Genomic DNA, 21354 nt, shown 5'->3' with positions numbered 1-21354 from the left:
ATCATTTAAAGGGTGGCGTTGGACTCCTACATACAAGATAATTTCTTCGCATGAGCACCACTGACGATAGCCTGTTGTAATTCAGAGGTCGAGACACGGAATCAAGTGATAAGCTCTAAGGTACATAATGCCAAGTACTTCAATACTATTTATAGTCAACAAGGCTTGGGGCTGAGATGCGGAAGTAAGGGATAGATTTGTGGCTTGCATAGCGTGTAAGAAAGAAACACAGAGCCTGATCTTCGCAAAATCAGGCTGCAGGTCTTTTTTCTTCCTCCTTCCATTATTCTATCATCTTAACTTTTGTTATCGAAACTCATGAAATAGCCTGAAGCATGGACAATGCGTGGCATGAAGACCCTGGCTTGGAGTTCGTGAAAGAACAAATTTTCAAGCACCTGAAGGCTCATAACGATACTGCATTACACACTATCCGGGCTCCGTCTTTTGTCGGAAGTCCAGAGATTCGCGGCACGATGACCATTCTTTGGAGTTGCGTCATCACTCTTATCGCTTGCCTATACACAGCGCTTCATCTTAACGTACCTGGCGATACAAAGGCTTTTCCAATGCTTCGGGAAAAATTCAAATGGGTAGTGATAGGGCTCGTGGCTCCAGAAGTCGTGCTTTATCTTGCTTCATCACAGTTCCTTGACGCCCGTCGACTTTCCAAAGAGCTAACGCTTTTATGGCGGCAGCAGCACCAGTCTGAAACCGACAGCACCCTATTAGGCGAATCAGAAGAACAAAATGGCATCAAGGTCAGAATACCAGATTCATATGGTCCTTCTGGTTGATGGCTAATGAACTAACCTAGGTTCCGTGTTTTGACATAAAATATGGCTTTTTTGTAATAATGGGTGGTCTCGAGGTCGACGTCAGCAAGTTTGAACATTTCACAGGACATTGGGCAGCTCGAGGAACACTGCAATCTGGCACATTACGGCTATCAGTCAACGGTGTCCTCCAACTTGCAAGGATGGGCCATTTTCTTCCCATTGAAAGATCCAAGATTAACGACAAAAGCAAAGCTGATACCTTGCAGAAGATGCTTGTCATGACGCAGGTCACTTGGATGGCAACTCAGTGTATTTTTCGTCTGGGATATGGACTTCCTATCTCGCTCTTGGAAATACACACAATGGTACATGTTATATGCGCTGTCGTAATGTTTATGTTCTGGATCAAGGTCAGCTCTCACTTATCCTACGCGGGAGCTTTATACTAACGGTTTCTAACTAGAAGCCAAAAGACTTGTTGGATCCAGATTGGGTCGACACGACCAAATTTGAGGACATCATTGCCCTCATGGTTCAAGAGCAGTTTCACTGGAACAAAAGCGACGAATTCATTTTATATGCCAAACCTCCAGCCGATGAAGACAATGATATCCAAGAGCAAGCTGTGCTAGTCTGGGTGCACTCTACTGATACGTCTCGGCGCAAATATCTTCAAGATGAACAAAATTTACCTCAACAAATCAATTGGGTCGAAGATGATGGAAATCGTATCATGCTGAAAACTGGCGAGGTTCTCCCTTCTGGTCTTGGGGTTGTTGCCAGATCCTCTAGCTGGGAGACGGAGACTATTCAGCGAAAGGTTCTGCCCTCATGGTACGATGAGCATAGATACGATGATCCTTGGGACATTCCAGACAGCATTTGGATTACCGAATGGGTTGAGGCTGAGCCAGTCCCTCCGACCGTGGATCTGTATCCCGAGGATATTCAACGATGGAACCATGTTATACGGGCAATCGAGAATCTCGACGGGCAAATCCAGGAGCCACAGCCATTCCGTGGCAGTCATCAAAGAGCTCGATACCAGGATCAAAACTTTCACAACGCCTTTTTACGATCCGCCGGCAACTTTCAGTACTCAGAAGAAAGCCGGGTTGACCCAGATCAGATTCTTAGCTTTATTGTCGATAACCCCATCCTGCTAGTTCTCCTCCTGGTTCTCCCTGGTCTATACGGCGGCATCCATCTTGGAACAGCACAAATACTGTTCCCCACTGATCTCGAGAAGCTTCTTTGGAAGATTGCATCTATTGGCATCATCGTCTCGATGCCCATATTCCTGTTGATATCTGTCCTTGGTCTTGGCTTTTCCCAACGATATCTCAAGTACGAATCTATTACACATGACTCATGGGCCACTTTTTACAAATTTCCAGCACATCTTATTTTTCTCGCATACAGTCTCTCAAGAACGTTTCTCGTCATCGAATCCTTTATTAGCCTCAGAGCGCTTCCGATAGGTGCTTACTGGACACCTTCGTGGTTACAGATGATACCACATGTTTGACGCGATGCCTGCATTTCCTACGATGCGACTTAGAGCTTGGGATATCCTCCATAAAGCTCCCATTGCACTCATTAGTCAGTTCGTGTGAATTCCTGACAGTACGTAAGTACTTTTTATAATATACTCTTCTCTTCACTATGTCCCCAACTTACTCGCTATTTGCAGAAATACAGTATTGGTCATGAAACTGCTGGCGTGAACCAGGGTAGTATTATGCGGTTATGCATCTAATTCAAACAAATTAATACTATCAACAACCTTGGAAACAAGGGCCCGGCGAGCAATGAAATTTGGTTCCTAGCGCTGTGCTCGCTGAATGTTAGGGTGTTGAAGGCGTAGCTGAAATTCCAACTTTACAGCTTATCATTGGCTCTTATCCGCTTTGGCGCCCCATCGGGAGTTTTCCGTTACGCCATTTGTAAAAATGAGACATTGACAAGAGTCGAGAACTCAATAGTTCAACTAGCGTTTCAATAGCTATGTGACTATGTAGGAGACTGCAGCTTTATGGCTAAAAGGCTTGAAATATTGAGCATGTGAGCGGCAGACTGGGATTTCACTGGGGGAACCCGGCTGCGGGCGTCAACACCTTATAAACTCAGTGCCGCATCCAGCAATGGTGAAATGAATTTGATATCCTAGTTCTTGACTGGCTGATTTTCCAACCTCAACATACAGACTTTGGTCTTACATAAAGACATCGTTTTAGCCCAGCAACATTTATCGAAACGGAAACCCAAAATATATCTTTGTTTTACTTCAAATCTACGTGCGATTTATAAACACAATGCCAAGCCCAAACCCAAATACCGACATCCCAACTCCCACGGTTGATGCAGCAACTTACTACGACGTGGCTAGCCAGCAGTTAAACCTCGTCGTTACCTACTCCAGCGGCATCCATAAAAGACCAGATAGCGTAGAAGTCCACTTGATTACAAGCCCATCTGCCACTGCTACCGAAGTCGGCAATGGCCCCCCCACGTTTCCAGCAAACTCAAACACTGGACCATAGTCTTTCCGCTGACATTAGATTTGGCTTCCCAAGGAGGACAACTCATCGTCGCTGGTCTAGACAGTAAAACGTGGCAATCGAGCCTTCCTGCTGATCCCTGGCAGATTCCCGCAATCAACTCGTCGCCTTTTACTAGCGGCCTCTCGGCCACCTTTACTTCTCTCGGGTCTGTTGAATTAACCTGGGCCTGGGTTCCGGACATGGATGCAACCGCACAGCAGATTACTCTGACTATTGAGGGACAAACCCTTGCCCCAACGATGGTCAAAAGACCGACTGTTACTACCACTTTCACCATGGCCCAAGCCAACAATCTATTCACGCCAGGCCGAAAGTTCATCATCCAATGCACTCCTATTGCACCCGGCCTATGGGCCACCCCAGTGAATACCACCTTTTCTATCCCCAAGTCCAGTTCAATGTCGTCTATCTCATTGAACAACCAACCTCTTGTATCCTCTGAGTCTACAATGACAAGTCTCTCTGCGCAAGGAACAAATACAATGGAGGTCTGGTGGGGAACTCCTCAGGGAGCCATTCAGACAGCCGAATTCCCTCTCCAAAACTTCAAACCAGAAACAACACAATTCGCCGGTACGTCGACAGTTTCTGGTTCAGGATCTTGCCTGGCTTCCGCATCTGTCAACTCTACCAACCAGCAGGTTTGGTGGATTACGGAAACCGGGGCTATTGATGGACAAGTGAACAGTGGCAAAGGATGGGCGCCACCTGGCACAGGACCTGGGGAGGCTTTCCCCTTCAATAAGGCTAGTACAGCTTCAACAGTCAATGGGGGTTCCATGGCAAGTCTCATACTACAGTACAATAACGGAGCAATCCTTTTCTGGGTTGACCCCAAAGGTGCTATCGGTTGCTGCAGATGGATGGCTAGCTTGGGCTGGCAGACCGTTTTTGATGCTCTTCCTCAGGGAACAGCAAGCGCCAGTAGCCAGCTCACTACATTATCCTTTGGCAGTACTGCTTACCTGTTCTGTGTTTCTCCGGAGGGCGCAGTCGTCGGTGGTAGTTGGTCCGACGCTAGCATCGGTACTCTGGGTCCCATGTCTCCAATTGTAGTTGCATCAGCTGGCAATGCAGCGCCTGGCGGTGGAATAGGTTCGTTCAGCGTCAGTGATACGGTCGGCGGCAATTCACAGGAGATTGCAGTCTTATGGACGACACCAAAAAACGGCATCGAGATCGCCTTTGTGTATGAGGAGCCCTACTCATTTCGCAACTTCCAGCGACCTCTTACTGCGGCTCAGTCAGTCTTAGGAGGAACGGGTATTGCGGTTTATTCCAACACAGCAAATCAGTGCTCCGTTTGGTGGATCGGACAATACGGCGATCTCAGGAGGACAAACGTGGATCCCACAAAAGTCTCATCGACGCCGACGCCCAACTGGCCTGTGTTTGAAGAGGTTGGCCCTGGTTCTTGCAGACAAACTCGGTCACTTATTGTTCAGAAACTATCTGGAACGCAGTTCGATGTTTTTTATGTAAATACGAAAGGTGCATTGGCTGGTTTGGCCTATAGCCTCTAGCAAGGAAGTTCGCCTAGAGAGGACAGGCAGACCGGTCGATATCGTAACCAGTTGATTTTGTTTTAATGTCTTGCGCTGCAATGCCAAACTCAGAGGACTGGCTTAGTAAAAGGCATGGAGAAAAGCCGATTAAATTAATGCGAATAATATGCTAGGACCTTAAATCGATTGTATTTATGCTTGCAATGGTTGGAAGAATAAGCGTTCTAAATTTAGCTCAAACTTCACGGGTCGCTTATCTATCAATCAATCGTTATCTTATCGCAGTGGGCCCGCTGCTCATAAGAGATGCTATCGAAGCATAGGTACCCAGCTACCCTAAGCGGAGGTCCGTGATCATTAATTGTCTTGATAATCTAAATCAGGTCCAATTCCTCGCGAGATAAGTATACGCGTCTAAGTAAGTATCTATCAGCGATGGCCACTAGAAGTATTAGATAATAATTAAACTCTATCTAAGATGACAGCAATCAGCACGTGTGCGGCTGACTGATTTTGGCATCTCAACAAGGTCAGTAGTAGCCGGGCGGCAAGTTTCATACCACTATCTCAACAGCTTAACATAGTCATCTTGAGAGGAAAAATAAATTTATTGTCTATAGTACTCCAGTTCTGCGAAAACTATTAAACCTTTCTTCATCCAACCCCGTCCTCCATATAAACCTACCCCGCATCTCGCCTGCGTGAGCTGCGAATAGGCAACAACGGCCAGTTGGCCCAGATTGACGGAATGGAAACTCCAGAGAGGGTTCAAGATTCATTCTTCAAATATCGCCCTACTGTGAATCTTGCCCCAGATGACACACATAGCCAAGCCGTGGACTGGTTTGACCCCGCCACGACCGACGACTGGCTGAACGAAGAGATCGAATCACGCAGAAATGCTCTCGCCTCGACACCAAGTCATCTTCAAGATAGAACAATGTTTTGTGAGCTTTCGAGGCTCATTTTTCAGCATTATCTTCGGTTTGGAATAGAAAAGTCTTTGGTTGATGCAATCGAGCTGGAGCGAAAGGCTCTGGAGTACATCAGCACTGGCTTTCAGCATGCCAAGTGTCTGCTAGTCCTGGGAGACATGCTGTGCCTGAGGTTTCGCCGTAAGAAAGCTGTTTGGGATGTGGAATATTCCATCAGAGCCGCAAAAGAGCGTATCTATCCACTTCCAACACAGGAAGCTGACATATTCAATTTTGGTCATAGAGATGAATCCTTTGAGCAATCAGATCCGGATTCAGCTTTTGTGGACATAGACGAAGGCATTGACAAGTCACATGCTGCGTTTGAGCTGATCCCCGACGACTTTCACCTTCGGGGTGAATGGCTGGATCACCTTGGTTCAAATATTCTTCATCGATATTCTTTGAGCAAAGCAACCGAAGACGTTGATAAAGCTGTCGAAATATGCAGAATTGCCTCTGAAGATATCAACTTTGGCCCCTCAGAGAATCTTATAGAGGCTCTTCTTACTCGAATTCCAGCTACCTGGGACGAGTCTGATATATTTGAAGTCATAGAGCTCTGTGATGAAATGCTGGTGGAGCCTCTAGGTGATCGAAGGAAGACAATCTTGCAGTACCGTGCTGAAGCCTTTTACTTCCGTTATTGTTTAAGCGGTATGGTGGAACATATCGACGAGAGCGTCAAGGATTCCAACAAAGCAATAGATTCGGAACGTGGGAGCTTAGAGTCGCTTAGTGTCAGGTGTCATAGGTTTAGGAGTGGCTTGCTATATACTCGATATCAGCGGACTGGTGACCTGGCCGATCTTGATGACTCGATGGTCTCAGCAGCGACCGTGGCCAAGATTCTCTTTACCCCTGGCCCCAAATCGAAAGCTACACTATTCAGTGTGCTAGCAAGTGATTGGGTCTACAGAACTGGAGCCACAGCGGACCAAGCACACTTTGCTGAAGCCATCGAGTGGCCTGCATGCATCAAGCTATTTGGCACGAGCCGAATGGATTCTCTACATGAGCTATGTCGACGGCACTATGAACGATACGAAGTGAGGGGAAGGGGTGGCGATCTTCAAGACGTTGTCAATATTCTCAGACAGATGGTAGAACTGGTCCCCAGTCAGTCCTTGCGGAGCAGTCTGGGCAGCCGCGCCATGCAGCTATATTCCGAGTTCGACTTTCTTCAGACACTACTTTTGGAGGCAAAAACCATTTTTCGGCGCTTGGTTGATGAGCCAGAGACAGACTCAACAGACCGTGTACGGTATTCTTTACAACTGGCTCATTGCCTTTGCTTCCAGCACGAGAGAACTGGAGATATTGTTGAACTCACTGAAGCCGTCAACATTGCGACGAGTATATTCGAGACGGCCAAAGCAGATGATGCAAACTATACACTCGCCCTGAACAATTTCGGCGAAGTGATCTACCAGCAGTGTCGAGTCAGCAAGACGTTACCCAATATTGATCACATCATCGATCTTCTACAAAAGATGAGAGATTCAACAATGTCACACGCTCCAACCAAACCGCTCAGCAAATTGGTTGAGTGCCTTCTCTGGAAGTACCGGATGACCGACGAAGCTACTCATCTAGACACGGCAGTTGAGCTGGCGAGACTTGCTGAAAACTCCCTCCCCAATAGATACCCTAACCATCATTGCATCATTCGACATAGACTTGCAATAGCACTACACGAGCAGTACTTGGTGGCGACGAGGCACTCCGCTCTAGAGGAGGCTATTGAACTGGAGAGACAAAATCTACAGCCTGGCCAGTTCACCCGTTATCTTTCTCATGCTAATCTCACATCGCTACTTTGTGAGCTATACATCGAGACAGGCGATCGAGAGCACCTTCAAGAGGCCATGGACATGGAAAGAGAAACGAGGAATGTTGATGGCCGCTCCATCTGGTGCTTCAGAGGTGACCGCGTGTATATTCCATATATTCTCGACATCGAGAAATCACACCAGCTTTCGAATAAGCTGCAGGAACACTTAGATGCTAAACACTATACCCCGGAGCTCAGGTCACGGTATATTACGAGTCTGGCTTTAATGCTCCTGGGTGCGGGTGAGAACGATCTAGCAATGCGGCATGCAAGAGAGAGTCTAGACTTGGTTCCACCACACAGCCTGGACCTGCCATGGCACTTGTGCTGCCTGGCGCTCTGCTTAATAGCTAGCCTTACAACTTCGAAGGCCTCCGAGCTAGAAGAGATGATCAGTTCAGCGGAGAAAGCCGTGGAGATCTCGCCAGAGGATCATCCTGGCAGACCATTTTACCTTTCGGTTCTATCAATGGCCCTTCATAGACGATTTATGAAGACCGGGAGATCGTCTGACCTCAACTTGGCGATCGATTACGGGGTTACGGCTTACAAATTGACACTTGGAGACACGCTACAAGACTGCGGTAATCGATACCTGGCATCAGATGAGCTATCTTTCTGCTTACAGCACAAGTACCTCAGAGAAGGTATTCCGAGTGATCTTGAACAGTCTGAAGAACTTCATCAAGAGGCTCGTAACTGTAGAGAGAAATTGAAAAGAAACAACGCGTATTTCAACTGGCTTCAGAGTTCACCTGATGGCGCTTACACTGTTCATCTTGGCACCAACACCAAAGGGTCGTTCAGGCTCCGCAACAGAAGTCGTGTGTGTGCTTTACTTCCGGACAAGCTGGACTGTCACCCTCGAATATTTGCGGTTGCACAGACTTATTTCCGATATTTTCAAGCGTCAGAAGATGAGAACTACCTCTCCATGGCCTTGGATGCCTCGACCTCGTCGGTTGCGTTCATTCAACAGCACCATATCACGCACTCTGCACGTCTTCACCTCGTTGGGCGATGCTATGAAGAATACTACAAGAGGTCAATAGCAGCTGATTGTGATGAAGAGGATCAAAAAGACCGCCTAAATTACCTCGATATGGCAGTTTCGAAATTCCGAGAACTCATTAGTCATCTTTCTTCGGAAGATCCTCTGCGCCCTGATGTTCTGGGTCGTCTTGGCTATTTATACTCAGACAAGCTATTCTACAATTACAAGCTGGATGACTTGAAAATGGCAGTGGAAGTACACCAGGAATGTCTCCATCTGGCCGAGGAGAATAAAATCGAAGGTGCAAAGTGGCTACGTCATCTCGGATGCTCTAAACTTATGTCTTACCGCGTATTCAAGGACGAAACTGATTTGCAAGAATCTGTCAAGCTACTTGAGCAAGCAAAGGATAAGAATCCAAATGACAAGGCATTTATCCCTGGCCTCGCCAGTGCCTACCGCTCTAGGTTCATGATTACAAGGGACGTCAGAGACATTGACGCTGCCATCGAGCTGTATCTCAACTTCCCTGTCATGGATGATACCACATTATCTTGGCTCGGCAGTGCCTATCTTGGCCGTTTTGAGCTGACCAAGGTGCCTGAGGACATGAAGCTGGCGATTTCTAATTTGGAAAAGGCTCTCGAGCTTACCAAAAATCAGACGGAAATCTCAGACTTCGTTCAGGTGCTCCAAAATCTGGCAAATTGCTACCTTACGAAACATCATTATGGAGGGAAACTTGAGGACCTCGAGCAAGCAATTCACTACGCACAGGAGGCTGTGGATGTTGAAGCGGAAGAAGCTTTCCAGGTTGTCGATATCGCAGGCCTATTGGGACTGTGCTACAAGACCAAGTACCAGGTTACGCAATGTGAGGATGATCTTCTCAAGGCAATCGACGCCGATGAGAGCGACTTTTGGGTTTTCATGACTGTCGCAAATACATCAGATAGCTTGGAGCTTGCTCAAAGACTCATGGAGTCGTACAAAAGTCTCGAGAACTGGGAGAAGGGCTTAAAGATTGCTGAGTACGCACTCGAACTCATCCCTGCCTATACACCGCGTTACCTACGATGGTCGGAAGCCCAATACCTTCTCTCTAGAATCAGTGGACTCGCATCTTTCGCAGCCGCTTTTTCACTTCAAGCCGGGAAACGCGACGGGGCCAGTCTGGCTCTATTAGAAAGGGGCCGGGGAGTTGCCGCAGATCTTTTGTATGATCTTCGTCTTGACTTTGACAGTCGCAAATTTGCGGACCTGAAGCCGGCGTATAAGGAGACCCTCTTGAGCAGTATTGGGCGCCTTGAGAATCCTGTACAGCTACCAGGCCATCTTCCCGATGCTGTTGCGTCTGGCACAGCAGAACTGACTAGGAGGCTAGAAGCAAGTAAAATCGTTGACGAGTTCATGGAGAGTTTTAGCGCACGTCTGAAGCCAGACAATACGGGCTTCACAGGGTTTACGAGGAACGGTCCCATTGTGATCATCAATGTCAGCTTTCGCTGTGATGCTTTCATTATTAAACACGTTATTGAGACCATGCCCCTACCTAAGCTATCTGAAGAAGAGCTGGAAGGACGACTCCGCGATGGAAAGTTGGGAAGCCTAAATACCTTGGAATGGCTCTGGGATACTATCACGGGACCGATTCTGGAACATCTGGGTTATTTAGAGATGCCTTACAGCGAATGGCCTCAGATATGCTGGATACCTACGGGGGCATTGAGTCGCTTCCCGTTGCACGCAGCTGGCTATCACAAAGACAAAACTGGCCGCACCGTCATAGACAGAGTCATATCGTCCTACAGCTCATCCCTGAACGCTATTCTCGAAGGGGGAGCGAAGGATAAACGCAACTCGTCCACTAAGGCGGTGTTGGTTGCGATGCAGAAAACGCCGGGCAGTTCTAGCCTCCCGCACGCCCCCAAAGAGCTAGCGATTGTCCAACAGATATGCGAATCGATGGAACTAAATACCGTGGAACCAAAAAGACAAACCCAAGAAGTACTCGCGGAGTTGAAGGACTGTGATATCTTCCACTTTGCCGGTCACGGTGAGACAGACGAGACAAACCCGCTGAAGAGTCAACTGCGTCTTGAAGACTGGCAGACGCAGTCCTTGGCAGTATCTGACCTGCTAAGTCTCAAGCTACGCGATAGCCCACCATTTCTGGCATATCTTTCAGCTTGCGGAACGAGCCAGATCAAAGACAAACGCCTGCTAGATGAGAGTCTGCACTTAATTAGTGCATGTCGACTGGCTGGTTTTAGACACGTGGTCGGAACACTCTGGGAAGTCGGTGATGAGGCATGCGTCGATGTCGCGGAGACAGTCTACCAGGAGCTGAAGGACTCCAGTATGGATGATGGGTCTGTCTGCCGGGGACTACATAAGGCTGTTCGGAAGATTCGTGATAGTTGGGTGACGGATGCGCGTATGCGGGTGGTCAAAAAGGATCTGGACAACTGGATTGTAAACGTCAAATACGGTGAGAATGACTTTAAAGATGGGCTGGGCGGCGGGAGATCGGCAAGGGATATCGTGCCGCTGGAGGAGGACGAGAATGAGAGGCCTGCTCCTTGGGTCGCGTATGTGTATCACGGAAGAAGATAGCCTCGTGGAAGAATGTTGGTAGAGGTATTTATATGTCTTATCTCGATAGAAATATTGTATTTCAATTGTAGTGTCGGAATTAAACACTTATTATCCATCTTGACCAAAAGACCATCGACTCCCCCATGTTGTAAGCCACAAGGGGCATGCATTCCCCGCTCCACCAATTAGCGTGAGCCCATAATGTCAGGGTCGAAGGCGGCTGCAAGGGGTCGCAGATCACAAGCGACAACGTTTCTCAAGGGGTAAATTGACTGTTTCAGGCGAATACTGGTGGCGCATTTCTCATCTTTTGTTCGCCCAGTCTAGGGGAGGAAAGAAAACTTAGCATCTCGACCCTAAATGACAAAAAGATTTAGGTAAGTTGGCATAAGTTAAGCCTAAATTGAGTACAAACTTAGGATGACTTTTGCTCAGTTTATTTGGACACCCCACAGTAAGGTTCGCTGTTTTCTTGCCCGCTGAGAACAGTTTCCCTTTCGTAGTGCAATCAATTAGGATATCGGTCCAGTGGCGTTGGTGGCTGGAAATAATGGTTCAGCCCTGCTTATCTCCATTCCAGGACCTGGCTCTAAAAAGAAGGTTGTTTCATCCCTTGCGTTGAATCATTCGGCTATTTGAAGCCATGCCCTCTCCTCATCATATTGAGGCTTGTCCGTTTGTTCCTCTCGTAAGAGCTCACTATCCGTCACAATGGCTGTGGCTACTGCGGGTCCAGCATACAAGCTGTGGTTTCTATCGACAGGTATTGTCTTTTTGTTCTTCCTTCTTTTTGCATTTTACACCGATTCGATCAAGTCGCCTTTGGACTACGCACATGCAAAAGCAGCAGAGTTCTGCAGCGAGTAAGTACCAAGATGAACACATGGCCCCGGGTGTTACTAACCACTCGCGACAACAGTTCCGCAGCTCCACAAACTACAGCTGACGCAGATCCCAAAGAGGGGAAATTCGGCAACTGCAAAGACCCCTACCGTCGCCCCGGGTATCTCTATGTCCCAGCAGAAACAGAAAGATACCGAGAGACACGATGGTTGCCGTTTACAGACAAGTTTCTCAACTCTGAGGATCCCGAAACTGCAGAGTATCCTCACACAGGAGGAGATCTCATCTTCAACGATACGGATGTCCCACGAACATTCTTCAAAGGATCAGATATACCTATAGAATGGATGAAGCTAGCGGTCAAAGAGAATAAGCGTCGACAGGAAGCGATGGCGCATATCACCAACGCAACATCAGAAGACTACCACAGAATGAGAAACGATGCTGAGTTTGGCTGGCTCTGGGGCCGCCGAGTCGTATCATTCGGCGACTCTGTCGACAGGCGAGCAGCCAGATACGTCTGCCACGAGTTCGGCCACGACATGGTCTTCCCCAAGCTTCATGAGATAGAGCAGTGGCCCATGGGTGTCTGCCACATCCCGGCATTCAACCTGACATTCACTGCCTTCCACTCAGCAGGTGGCTTTACTTACAGGCCCGAATGGTTCTGGTATAAGCAAATGCGCATCATCCCCTTTGAGCGACGCTGGGAAGAGCTCTGGCAACCACATGAGCGAGACATCCGCGGTCCCAATGGCAGACCTGATCTTATCCTATGGCAGAATGGGCTCTGGGATCAGCGAGGCTTCCAAGTCGGTGGACAGAAGCTCCACGAAGGGCAGAACGTCACTCTCAACGCAAGACACAGGAAAATGGTCTGGGACGAACTGCACTTCTTCTTGGCCCGCACCAAGAAGTATGCCGAGATGCTCATCAGAGAGTTTCCAGACACGCCTATGATGTGGCGTAGTCTAACGTATCACCAGAAGACTGGATCAGGGGACATCATGGTAGTTGAGATGGACCGTCTTGGACGCGCTTTGGCAGAGCAGTATGGACATGAAGTCTTTGAATGGGGTCGCATCATTAGTCTCATGGGGAACTGGTATGAAGATGGTACGCATCCGGGTGAGGGTGCATTGAGTTGGTTATGGGGAAACATGATTCTTGAGTATCTCGCCAGATCCGCAAAGTCGAAAATTGGAGGCGATTATAGATTTCCGTATTTTGACGGATGGGAGAGGTGCCATGAGGAACTCGTTGGGTGGGGAGGACGATAGAAGAATTTACTTTAGTTATTTCATTACATTGCAACATATTCTCGACCTAACTAAGCACGTGTTCTGGTATCGAGTACCTAAGGTATATAGCTAATTGCACTTGGGATCAATGTTCCATACACGTTGTTATGGGGTGGGGATGACTTCCCCGAGTTGTGCAGCCACGGGGAGATTAAGCACAGGACCCGAGCTCCGCTGATATGCTCAGTTAACCCAAACCATTCATACATCTTGGATATCTTGACATGGAAAATGATGGCTCTACTACGGTAGTGGTCCAGCCATGGCGCCGTTTATTACTGGTGCGGCTAACATTACCTGGTAAAAGAATACGATCTTTTAGGCAGGCAGTTAAATCTCTGCTAGAAACTTAAATAATTAGTTTGGTAACCAGCAAGGCAAAAGGAAACATGACAGTATAAAAAGTAGTAGAAGTATCTTACTAAATATATATAGATACATAAGCAAAGGGCAAATCGTGCCATCATGCAAAGAGGGCATAATGCAAGAATATATCTAATAGTTATTATAATATTTACAGAACAATATAGCAATTAATTTTAATTAATTATAGGTCTCTGTTAGTTACTGTTCTAAAGATTGGAATTTTGTTACTCCAGCTTGTTCTACTTATTTATTATCTATATAATATAAATTAACTAAAGCCTGCCTGATACCAAATCACCCTTGGTCACAAGGTGATGGTATTCGAAGAGGTATGCAGGTTTATTTGAAGGTGGGCCGTGGGGTTGTTAGGACAACACCAAGGCCCGGATTAACTATTATCCCGCTAGTCAGGATTCTCACGCATCATACAGCCGGCCTCAAAAGGACCTTTCCAGCCGTCCTCGGCTTTGTCAGATAACTCCAAATAATACAATTCCATAATCAATCAATCCATTCAAGCGAGCTTCGCTGGAATTCGCTTCTTCCGACCGCTTTTTCGCAGTGGTTCGTCATTAAACTGCTCTGGATGCTTCTTGCGGAACGACTCCACCAGTTCTTCATCCATATCAGCAGTCTTCACCCACTGATCGTGTTCGGGACCCCAGCCTTTCCATCGCACGAGAAATCCTTCAAAGGGTGTAGCATTTCTTCCTCGTCTTCGCACCTCCCGTTTAACGATGAAGTCAACTTCGTAGCGATTCTCGTCGACTGGTTCGCCCTCCACAGGACCAGGTTGCTCGTCAATGTGGTCATTGGCGTGAGCAGGAACGAGATGCTTGATGGAGATTACTGGATGTATCTTCCACTGCTCTGGAATTTCCAGTTCGTAGGCTAAGTCGTTAACGACTCGTTTAATGAGAAAAGGACCTGTTCTCTGCTGGGACCACTTCTTGGAAGGTTTGCCGGGAAGATGATATCCATCGTGAAGTCGTAGATATACCCGATCTCCCTGTTTCAAGGTGATGGGGCGATGCTTGTCGTCGTACCAACGCTTTCCTTTCATTGCCGCGAAATCCATTGCCAGTCGTGCTTCCTTGCGAGTAACTTCTCGAAGATAAGGAAGATCTGCGACATCCTCCATGGGCGTCACTGTGTCAAGAGCGCTCATAGGTTTGAAGCCATAAATGAATTCGTGCGCGCTTGTCCCGGTTCCTGCATTGTGAGCTCCGTTGAGATTCCATTGAAGTGCCGGAAGAATATGGGACCAGTCGGAGAGAGGATACTCGATATAATGAAAGCGCAGCGCGACTTCCACCGTCTGGTTTCTCCGTTCAGATAAACCGTCCGCTTCAGGATGATATGCAGTAGTCATTGCGAGCTTGCAGCCAAACACCTCCCACAGCTTTCGCCAGAATGCAGAAGTGAACTTCCTGTCACGATCAGAGATGATCACCTTGGGGATGCCCCAGTCAGCAAGAAGCAGCTGTCTTGACAACGCGATTGCCCAATCCTCAGCAGTATACGTAGAGTATCCAGGCACAAGAAGACATCGTTTGCTTGCCGCGCAAGTGACCGTCATAAGCTGATCGTAGAGATCAAATCCTGAGATGGCCCATGGACTCCCAGCAGAAGGGACTGGCGGAAGATCGGTGATGAAGTCAATCGCGATTGTATGCATTGGTGTGACAGGAGGACGAATTGGCATATAGTTACCGATTCTTTGCTGACGATCTGTCTGTCCCAGACAACATGTCTTGCATCCATGAATATGCTTGCGAATTCTTGTGGTCAGGTTATGGATTGACAATCCTGACAGTTCTCTTGTCATTCTCTCCGTGCCGAAGTGATGTTGATCGTCGTGTGCCATCTTCAGGATTTCATCAATCATGGCGTGTGGAACGCAGAGTCGAAGATATCCGTCGGTTTGCTCATGATATAGTAGTCCGTCTTTCAGAGCAAAAGGCACGCCGCGCTTTGAAGCAGAAACGGCGTCCTCGCCGTTCAGTCGGTTGGCGTCGACCGGCTTATCATCTGCTCCAAGAATCATCTTGAGAATAGGCAGATACTTGACATCGTCAATGTATCCTTGAATGAATTTGTCTCTTGTCTCTTGAGACATCAGCGATTCCACGCCCACACACACATCATCAAGCGCGGTGTAGTCAGGGCGAAGTCTCTCAACATTCTCATCGGTCTCTGGAGCTTCAAGACGACTAAGAGCATCAGGGATAAAGTTCTTTTTTCCAGGAATGTGAAAGACACGCAGATCATACTCCGAGAGGTAGATAGAAGCGTTGACGAGACGTCGATTGGCTCTGTCGGTGCTAGTTGTATCAAGAGTTGTCTTCTCCACGATCTGCTTTGTCGCTGAATGATCTGTGAAGACTGTGAGTGATCCCTCTGATGATCCGACATGCGCCTTAAGTCGCTTCATTGCCCAGACGAGCGCTGCCATCTCCAGCTCTGTAGGTCCATATCGAGTCTCAGCCCCAGACAGAGTTCGGCTGATGAAGCAGATAGGCATAACTACATTAGATGGGATCTGTGTCCCCTCCTTCCAAATGTATCCATCTTTGACGTGGTAGAGAACGGCTCCGAATCCCCTCTGAATGCTGGCATCCAGTTGAAGAAAAAGACGCTTCTTGGGATCAAGATGAACCAATCCTCGACCAGATGCGATCTGCTCCTGAATCGTCTGGAAGGCAATCTTCTCCGCTGGAGTGGGATCGTAGTATGTGTTCTTGGTGTATGACTTTCTTTTGCCTCTGTTTCCGTCAACAATCTTGTCAGTTCTTCTTCCTTCTGCCAACAGCGCAACCTTGCGCTTCTGTAGAGGCTCCATGATCTTGGCGTAATAGGGAATAAGATGTCGAATGTATCCGGTAGCCCCGATATACTGCTCAAGAGCAGCAAGCTGCCGTGGAAACTTCAGTTTAGCAAAGGCTGCGACTCTTTCTGCCGTTGTAGAGAGACCAAGGGCGTCGACACGAAATCCCAACACTTGAGCGCTTGGATAACCAATCCAGCTCTTCGTCGGAGAGATAGACAAGTTCTTCGAGACAAACAGTCTAAACAGAGTATCCATGTGTCGAGCGTGCTCAGCGGCAGACTTTGAGAAGATCACAATGTCATCAATGAAGGCACGACAGAAACTCCGATACGGACGTAAAAGCCTATCCATATAGCGTTGAGCGTATGCCGGCGAATTGCAAAAGCCCATTGGAGCAACAGTAGACCTTTCCAAGCCTCTATGACTTGTGATCGTGAATCTGTCTCGATGCTCCAGTGCTACCCCGAACTGAAAGAAGAACGATGAGGCATCAATCGCCGAGATGTGTGTCGCTCCTCTCAATGCGGCGATGACATCTTCTTGTCTCGGTAATGGATAGCTATCGGGAATCGTTACCTTGTTCAGTGCTCTCAAATTAACTACGGCTCTCCCTTTGGGTTTGCCGTCGACGATTCTCCAGACGACAAATACAGGAGCGGCAAAGGGCGTGGGCTTTGTGACCCATTCCATCCGCTTCTGATCATGAAGTCTGTCGAAGATTTGATCGATAAGATTGCGATCCTTGAGTCCACAGGCGTAAGGTCTTTGGGAGACTCTCTGTTCGTGCCAGTTGTCCACGAGAGGTACAGTCATCAGCTTGTCCTCAGGTACGTGAATGAGTCCCGAGTCGATCCACAGAGTAGCGTACTTGGCACAGAGGTCTTGAGCTTGTCGTGCGAAGCCGGATCCGTCGTCGTAGATGTGAATTCCATCCTGAGTTACAATCTCGGGAAGATTGGGTTGCTTCTGCACATGTACTTGATACGGGACGTAAGGTGTTGTCGGCACTGATTCTGAAACCGTCGCCTCTGGCTCCCCGATGAGAGGGAGAGCTGAGCCGGTTGCCGCTGAGGCAGCTGGTTGGTTGCTGAGAAGTTCTGCGACCTTTGACAGCGGTTGTTTTTTCTTGTTTTTCTTCTGTTGTTTATACGGCAATTCCGCTTCCTTGATGTCTTCAAGGATGGCGCTTCCCACATCTCGTATTGCGTTTGTGGTGGTGTAATCATTGTCCATCCCAGAAATGGAGACTTGAGGAGTATTTATAGCCCGAGGGACGATCTCTCCAGTTGCCACAGCGCTGATTTCTGGTGTGAGATCGATCTCTGATGAGATCTTGACGTTTGCGACATCTATAGCACCCCCTGATGTCCCTGTGGTCGCCATACCGGCTGTTGCCAGCAGGGCGAGGGCAGCGGCCTTCCATGTACTGGAAAAGTACATTTCGTCTTCCTCACATTCCTCGATGTTTCCCAGCTTCTGTTTTCTCTGAAAGGTAATGTCCTTATCGGAATTGTTGACGATTACCACGCCAGGAGCCGTGTCTGAGCTGATGAGCGCATCAGAGGCTTCCGCAACGCAGCCGTTGAACATGAACGTTCTTCCCTTGGGGACTTCCTTCCACGATGCCGGGACAAGACGTGTCTGTCCGGCAGGTACTGTCGTTGGTCGTGCCACGATGACGCGACGGCTGACTCGACGAGAGAGCTGAGAGATGGTGAATGGGATATAGAAGTCTTCGAGACTTGTGCAGTGAAGACGTCTATCTGTTGTCATGACATTGATACCATAAGGAGCCATCCATCCGTTCCCAAGCAATGCTCTTGGAGAGGATGACGGCATTCCATCTTGAACCCAGGCGCCACAAGTGTATTCTGCGAGCCCAGCGTCTGCGCCATTCTTGTCGAGACCATTGACGTAAAAGGTAAAGGTTGCCCATTCAGTGTGAGGCTTTCCGACTTTGTCGTTGACTCCTCGGATGAAGACAGGTGTCTTTTGTTCGATAGTATGATCCAGAGTCTGAAGCCATTCTCTGGAGATGACAGGTTTCCCGCAACCCGTATCGGCACAGACAGAAACTGTCTCTCCTCCCGGAGAGCTCATTGCGTCGAATTTGAGATGCGTGTAATTGCCGTCGACTTCGCAGACCTGTGGTTGATGATGAGCACGCGCTGACGTCTCGTTTGCGGATGTGACTGTCGTCTCGTTAACCTGAAGAGCGTTTCCAGACTCGGATGCCGTCATCATCTGAGATGCGCAACCGGTCTTGAGATGTCGATGAAGCCTGTTCCGAGACAGGAAATCCCGGCGACAATGATTGCACCGTTTGGACTTGGCGGGTGCCTGCTCTCCAGCCAGCTGAGCTGGTTTGACGCAGGTTCTGGCGAGGCTATGTTCCCAAAGAACGGCTCGGGATGGGAAGGATCGCTGACAGGTACCGCAAAACAGCTCCTTCTGACCGTCGAGATGAGATGTGTTTCCAGTCATGTAAGTCAGATACGCCTCTTCAGAGGATGTAGATCGCGATGAGCAGACACTCTCGCTGTCGCCATCGGTGTCGACTTTGTCCGGCCCGAGTTCATCTTCTTCTTCCATGACAGGATACTTCCGTTCCCAATGGACCTTCTTTTCCTCCTTGACATCCTTACGCATATAGTCATTGTCTCGCGAATGAGTATGTCGATTACGATTGCCGTCGTGACGGCGCTCGCCATGTTTATCGTCGCTCTTCCTGGCGTCTGTATACGACCGCGATGGTCTGTCGCTTCGGTATCGGTCATCTCGTTTCGATCGATCGTAGTCATCGCGTCGTCGTGAGCTGGAGGACTCGTCGTGAGAGCGTCGATCGGATCGACTTCCTTTGTCACGGCTTGAGGAATAGCCAGACTTGTATCGCTGATCATTTCTGTCCCCTCGATCGTTGGAGCGACAGAATTGTTCAATTGTAGTTCGGCGCTGCTCACACTGTCTAATGAAGCTTGTCAGTGATGTGTTTTCACTGGGATACGTAAGAAATCGTTGAATCTCAATGTCAATCTTGTTGAACAGTGTTGTAATGATGGTGCTATCTTGCGTATGTCCGATCTGCTTAGCAAGACCGGCCTTTCGCTGAGCCCACTGGGCGAGTGTGATCCCACGTGCGGCGACCTTGGGAGTGTAGCGTGAGGAGTGAAGTTCGTTCAGAATATCTGTATCTGGACGCTTGAACCGCTCGGTAAGCTTACAACCGAACTCAGTGATAGGAAGGTTAAGGAGTCGGTTACGACTGGGACTGTCCAACTCAGACATAAGCCAAGCACTTGCTTTGCCGGACAGCATCCCGACGTAGTAGTCCGTAAGACTGTATTCGCCAAATCGCTTGAATACTGAGAGGTGCTCGCAGAACATAAAGACATCTGTGTAAATAGTCTTGCCTGAGGAGGTAGTAATAAGTCCTTGGTTATCCTTGTCATCTGGATTGTCCGGATCGAAGATGCCGAGCGTCTCCTTTCGGATCTTCTTACTCAAATCGCCTGTAGATTGGGTAGTGTCTACCGTCGCTCCTCGATGTCGTCGAGAGGCGCTGTCATCATCGGATCCTTCCGACATATTGTCTTGAGGAACAGGAACTCGCGGCGCAGAAGCTGGAGCGGAAAGCGTATCATTTGGTCGTCGCACTGTAATCAGTTTTGCCTGATTTTGATCGTCAAATTGATATAATTCATATGCCTTAGCACATTCTTCTCGCCACCACGGAAGATACTTAAGATGAGAGACACGAGCTCGAGGTAGTGCCACCAGTCTGTTGGCTATTGACGATTTGAAGATTTGTCGAGATAGCATTTGACGCATCACATTCGCAGTGTCTGAGTCCCAGATAGTGAAGGTATTGGCTGCCTCAATGCAGTAATACTCTTCTATCATTCGACAGAAGCGTACTCCCCATGCCAGAATTCTCTGATGTTGTTCGATCTGTTGAATAACGTCTTCTTCTACTTCACGAGGATTATAGAGGATTGATCGTCGTCCATGTCGTCGCGATTGTGGAGCTTCAAATCCATCCTCATTGTCGTCGCCAGACTCGTCGTCACGAGCGGGTCGAGCATTGCCACGCCCTTGAGGTCGTTGCGACAAGAATGAAGGTGGTGCATCATAACGTTGATCGTCCTCAGAGTCATTGAAATGCTCCTCTTGTTGTCGTGGTTGAGAGTTTGTTGCTGCGTCATATCCTTGGCCCGTAGGGTCATTAGGACCGTCACCATAATTGGATCGAGCCATCGCAGCGAAAATGCAGTTGCAATAGCCTTCAAAAAGACTCAAGTGCGCAGAGCTACGAAAAGGCGATACCGAATGACGTATCAATCAAGGGTGTACAGTGACTACGTCGAAAGGTATATAACCCGTGGTTGCATCAATCACTTCGAGCAACGCAGAGATGTAATGTGCCGAGAGGTGGTAGTCTAACGGGATAGTGGCTCTTCCCTGTCTGACAACCACGAGGGGTCGCCGCCCTGCACCGAATACTGCACCGCTCACCCAAGCTATCTCGCACCTCCTGGCCTCGGTTTCGTCCTGGTGTACTACTTAGAGGGTCTTGCCCGCAAATGTCAGACGGCTGATGGATTTATCCCGCTCAGTATCTCACAGAGATTTTCCGCAACCAAGTAGTAGACCTAAGTGAATGCGGCTAGGGGGCCTTTTTTTTTGTGATATTGGTAATCTGGAATAGAAAAGGCTGATTGTTTCGAAGAAAAGTGAGGTTATCGTGTGAGTGGGTCAACTTCGCGAGA

At 48.3% G+C, this 21354-nt stretch overlaps 5 protein-coding genes; 4 read left to right on the top strand and 1 right to left on the bottom strand.

Moving 5' to 3' along the window:
* Positions 1-335: 335 nt before the first annotated feature.
* On the top strand, positions 336-2307 carry FFUJ_00156 (uncharacterized protein; the record flags this gene model as incomplete). XM_023573608.1 has 3 exons in its annotated part: positions 336-761; positions 818-1189; positions 1243-2307. The coding sequence occupies 3 exons, from the start codon at positions 336-338 to the stop codon at positions 2305-2307; spliced, it is 1863 nt and encodes a 620-aa protein (XP_023425301.1).
* Positions 2308-3094: 787 nt separating this feature from the next.
* FFUJ_00157 (uncharacterized protein) lies at positions 3095-4866 on the top strand (the record flags this gene model as incomplete). XM_023573607.1 has 2 exons in its annotated part: positions 3095-3271; positions 3427-4866. 2 exons carry the CDS (start codon positions 3095-3097, stop codon positions 4864-4866), a joined length of 1617 nt encoding a protein of 538 aa, XP_023425300.1.
* Positions 4867-5596: 730 nt separating this feature from the next.
* FFUJ_00158 (uncharacterized protein) lies at positions 5597-11266 on the top strand (the record flags this gene model as incomplete). Its single annotated transcript, XM_023573605.1, has 1 exon — positions 5597-11266. One exon carries the CDS (start codon positions 5597-5599, stop codon positions 11264-11266), a length of 5670 nt encoding a protein of 1889 aa, XP_023425299.1.
* Positions 11267-11959: 693 nt separating this feature from the next.
* FFUJ_00159 (uncharacterized protein) lies at positions 11960-13371 on the top strand (the record flags this gene model as incomplete). XM_023573604.1 has 2 exons in its annotated part: positions 11960-12111; positions 12168-13371. The coding sequence occupies 2 exons, from the start codon at positions 11960-11962 to the stop codon at positions 13369-13371; spliced, it is 1356 nt and encodes a 451-aa protein (XP_023425298.1).
* A 901-nt stretch (positions 13372-14272) lies between these two features.
* FFUJ_00160 (TY3B-TY3B protein) lies at positions 14273-20842 on the bottom strand (the record flags this gene model as incomplete). The annotated part of the gene is made up of 1 exon (XM_023573603.1): positions 14273-20842. The coding sequence occupies one exon, from the start codon at positions 20840-20842 to the stop codon at positions 14273-14275; it is 6570 nt and encodes a 2189-aa protein (XP_023425297.1).
* Between the last annotated feature and the right edge of the window lie 512 nt (positions 20843-21354).

This window comes from Fusarium fujikuroi, chromosome FFUJ_chr01, assembly GCF_900079805.1.
Source record: "Fusarium fujikuroi IMI 58289 draft genome, chromosome FFUJ_chr01".
NCBI classification, from domain to species: Eukaryota; Fungi; Ascomycota; class Sordariomycetes; order Hypocreales; family Nectriaceae; genus Fusarium; species Fusarium fujikuroi.
The sequence above is the reverse complement of the archived record's forward strand: the minus strand, read 5'-3'. Positions and strand labels throughout refer to the sequence as shown.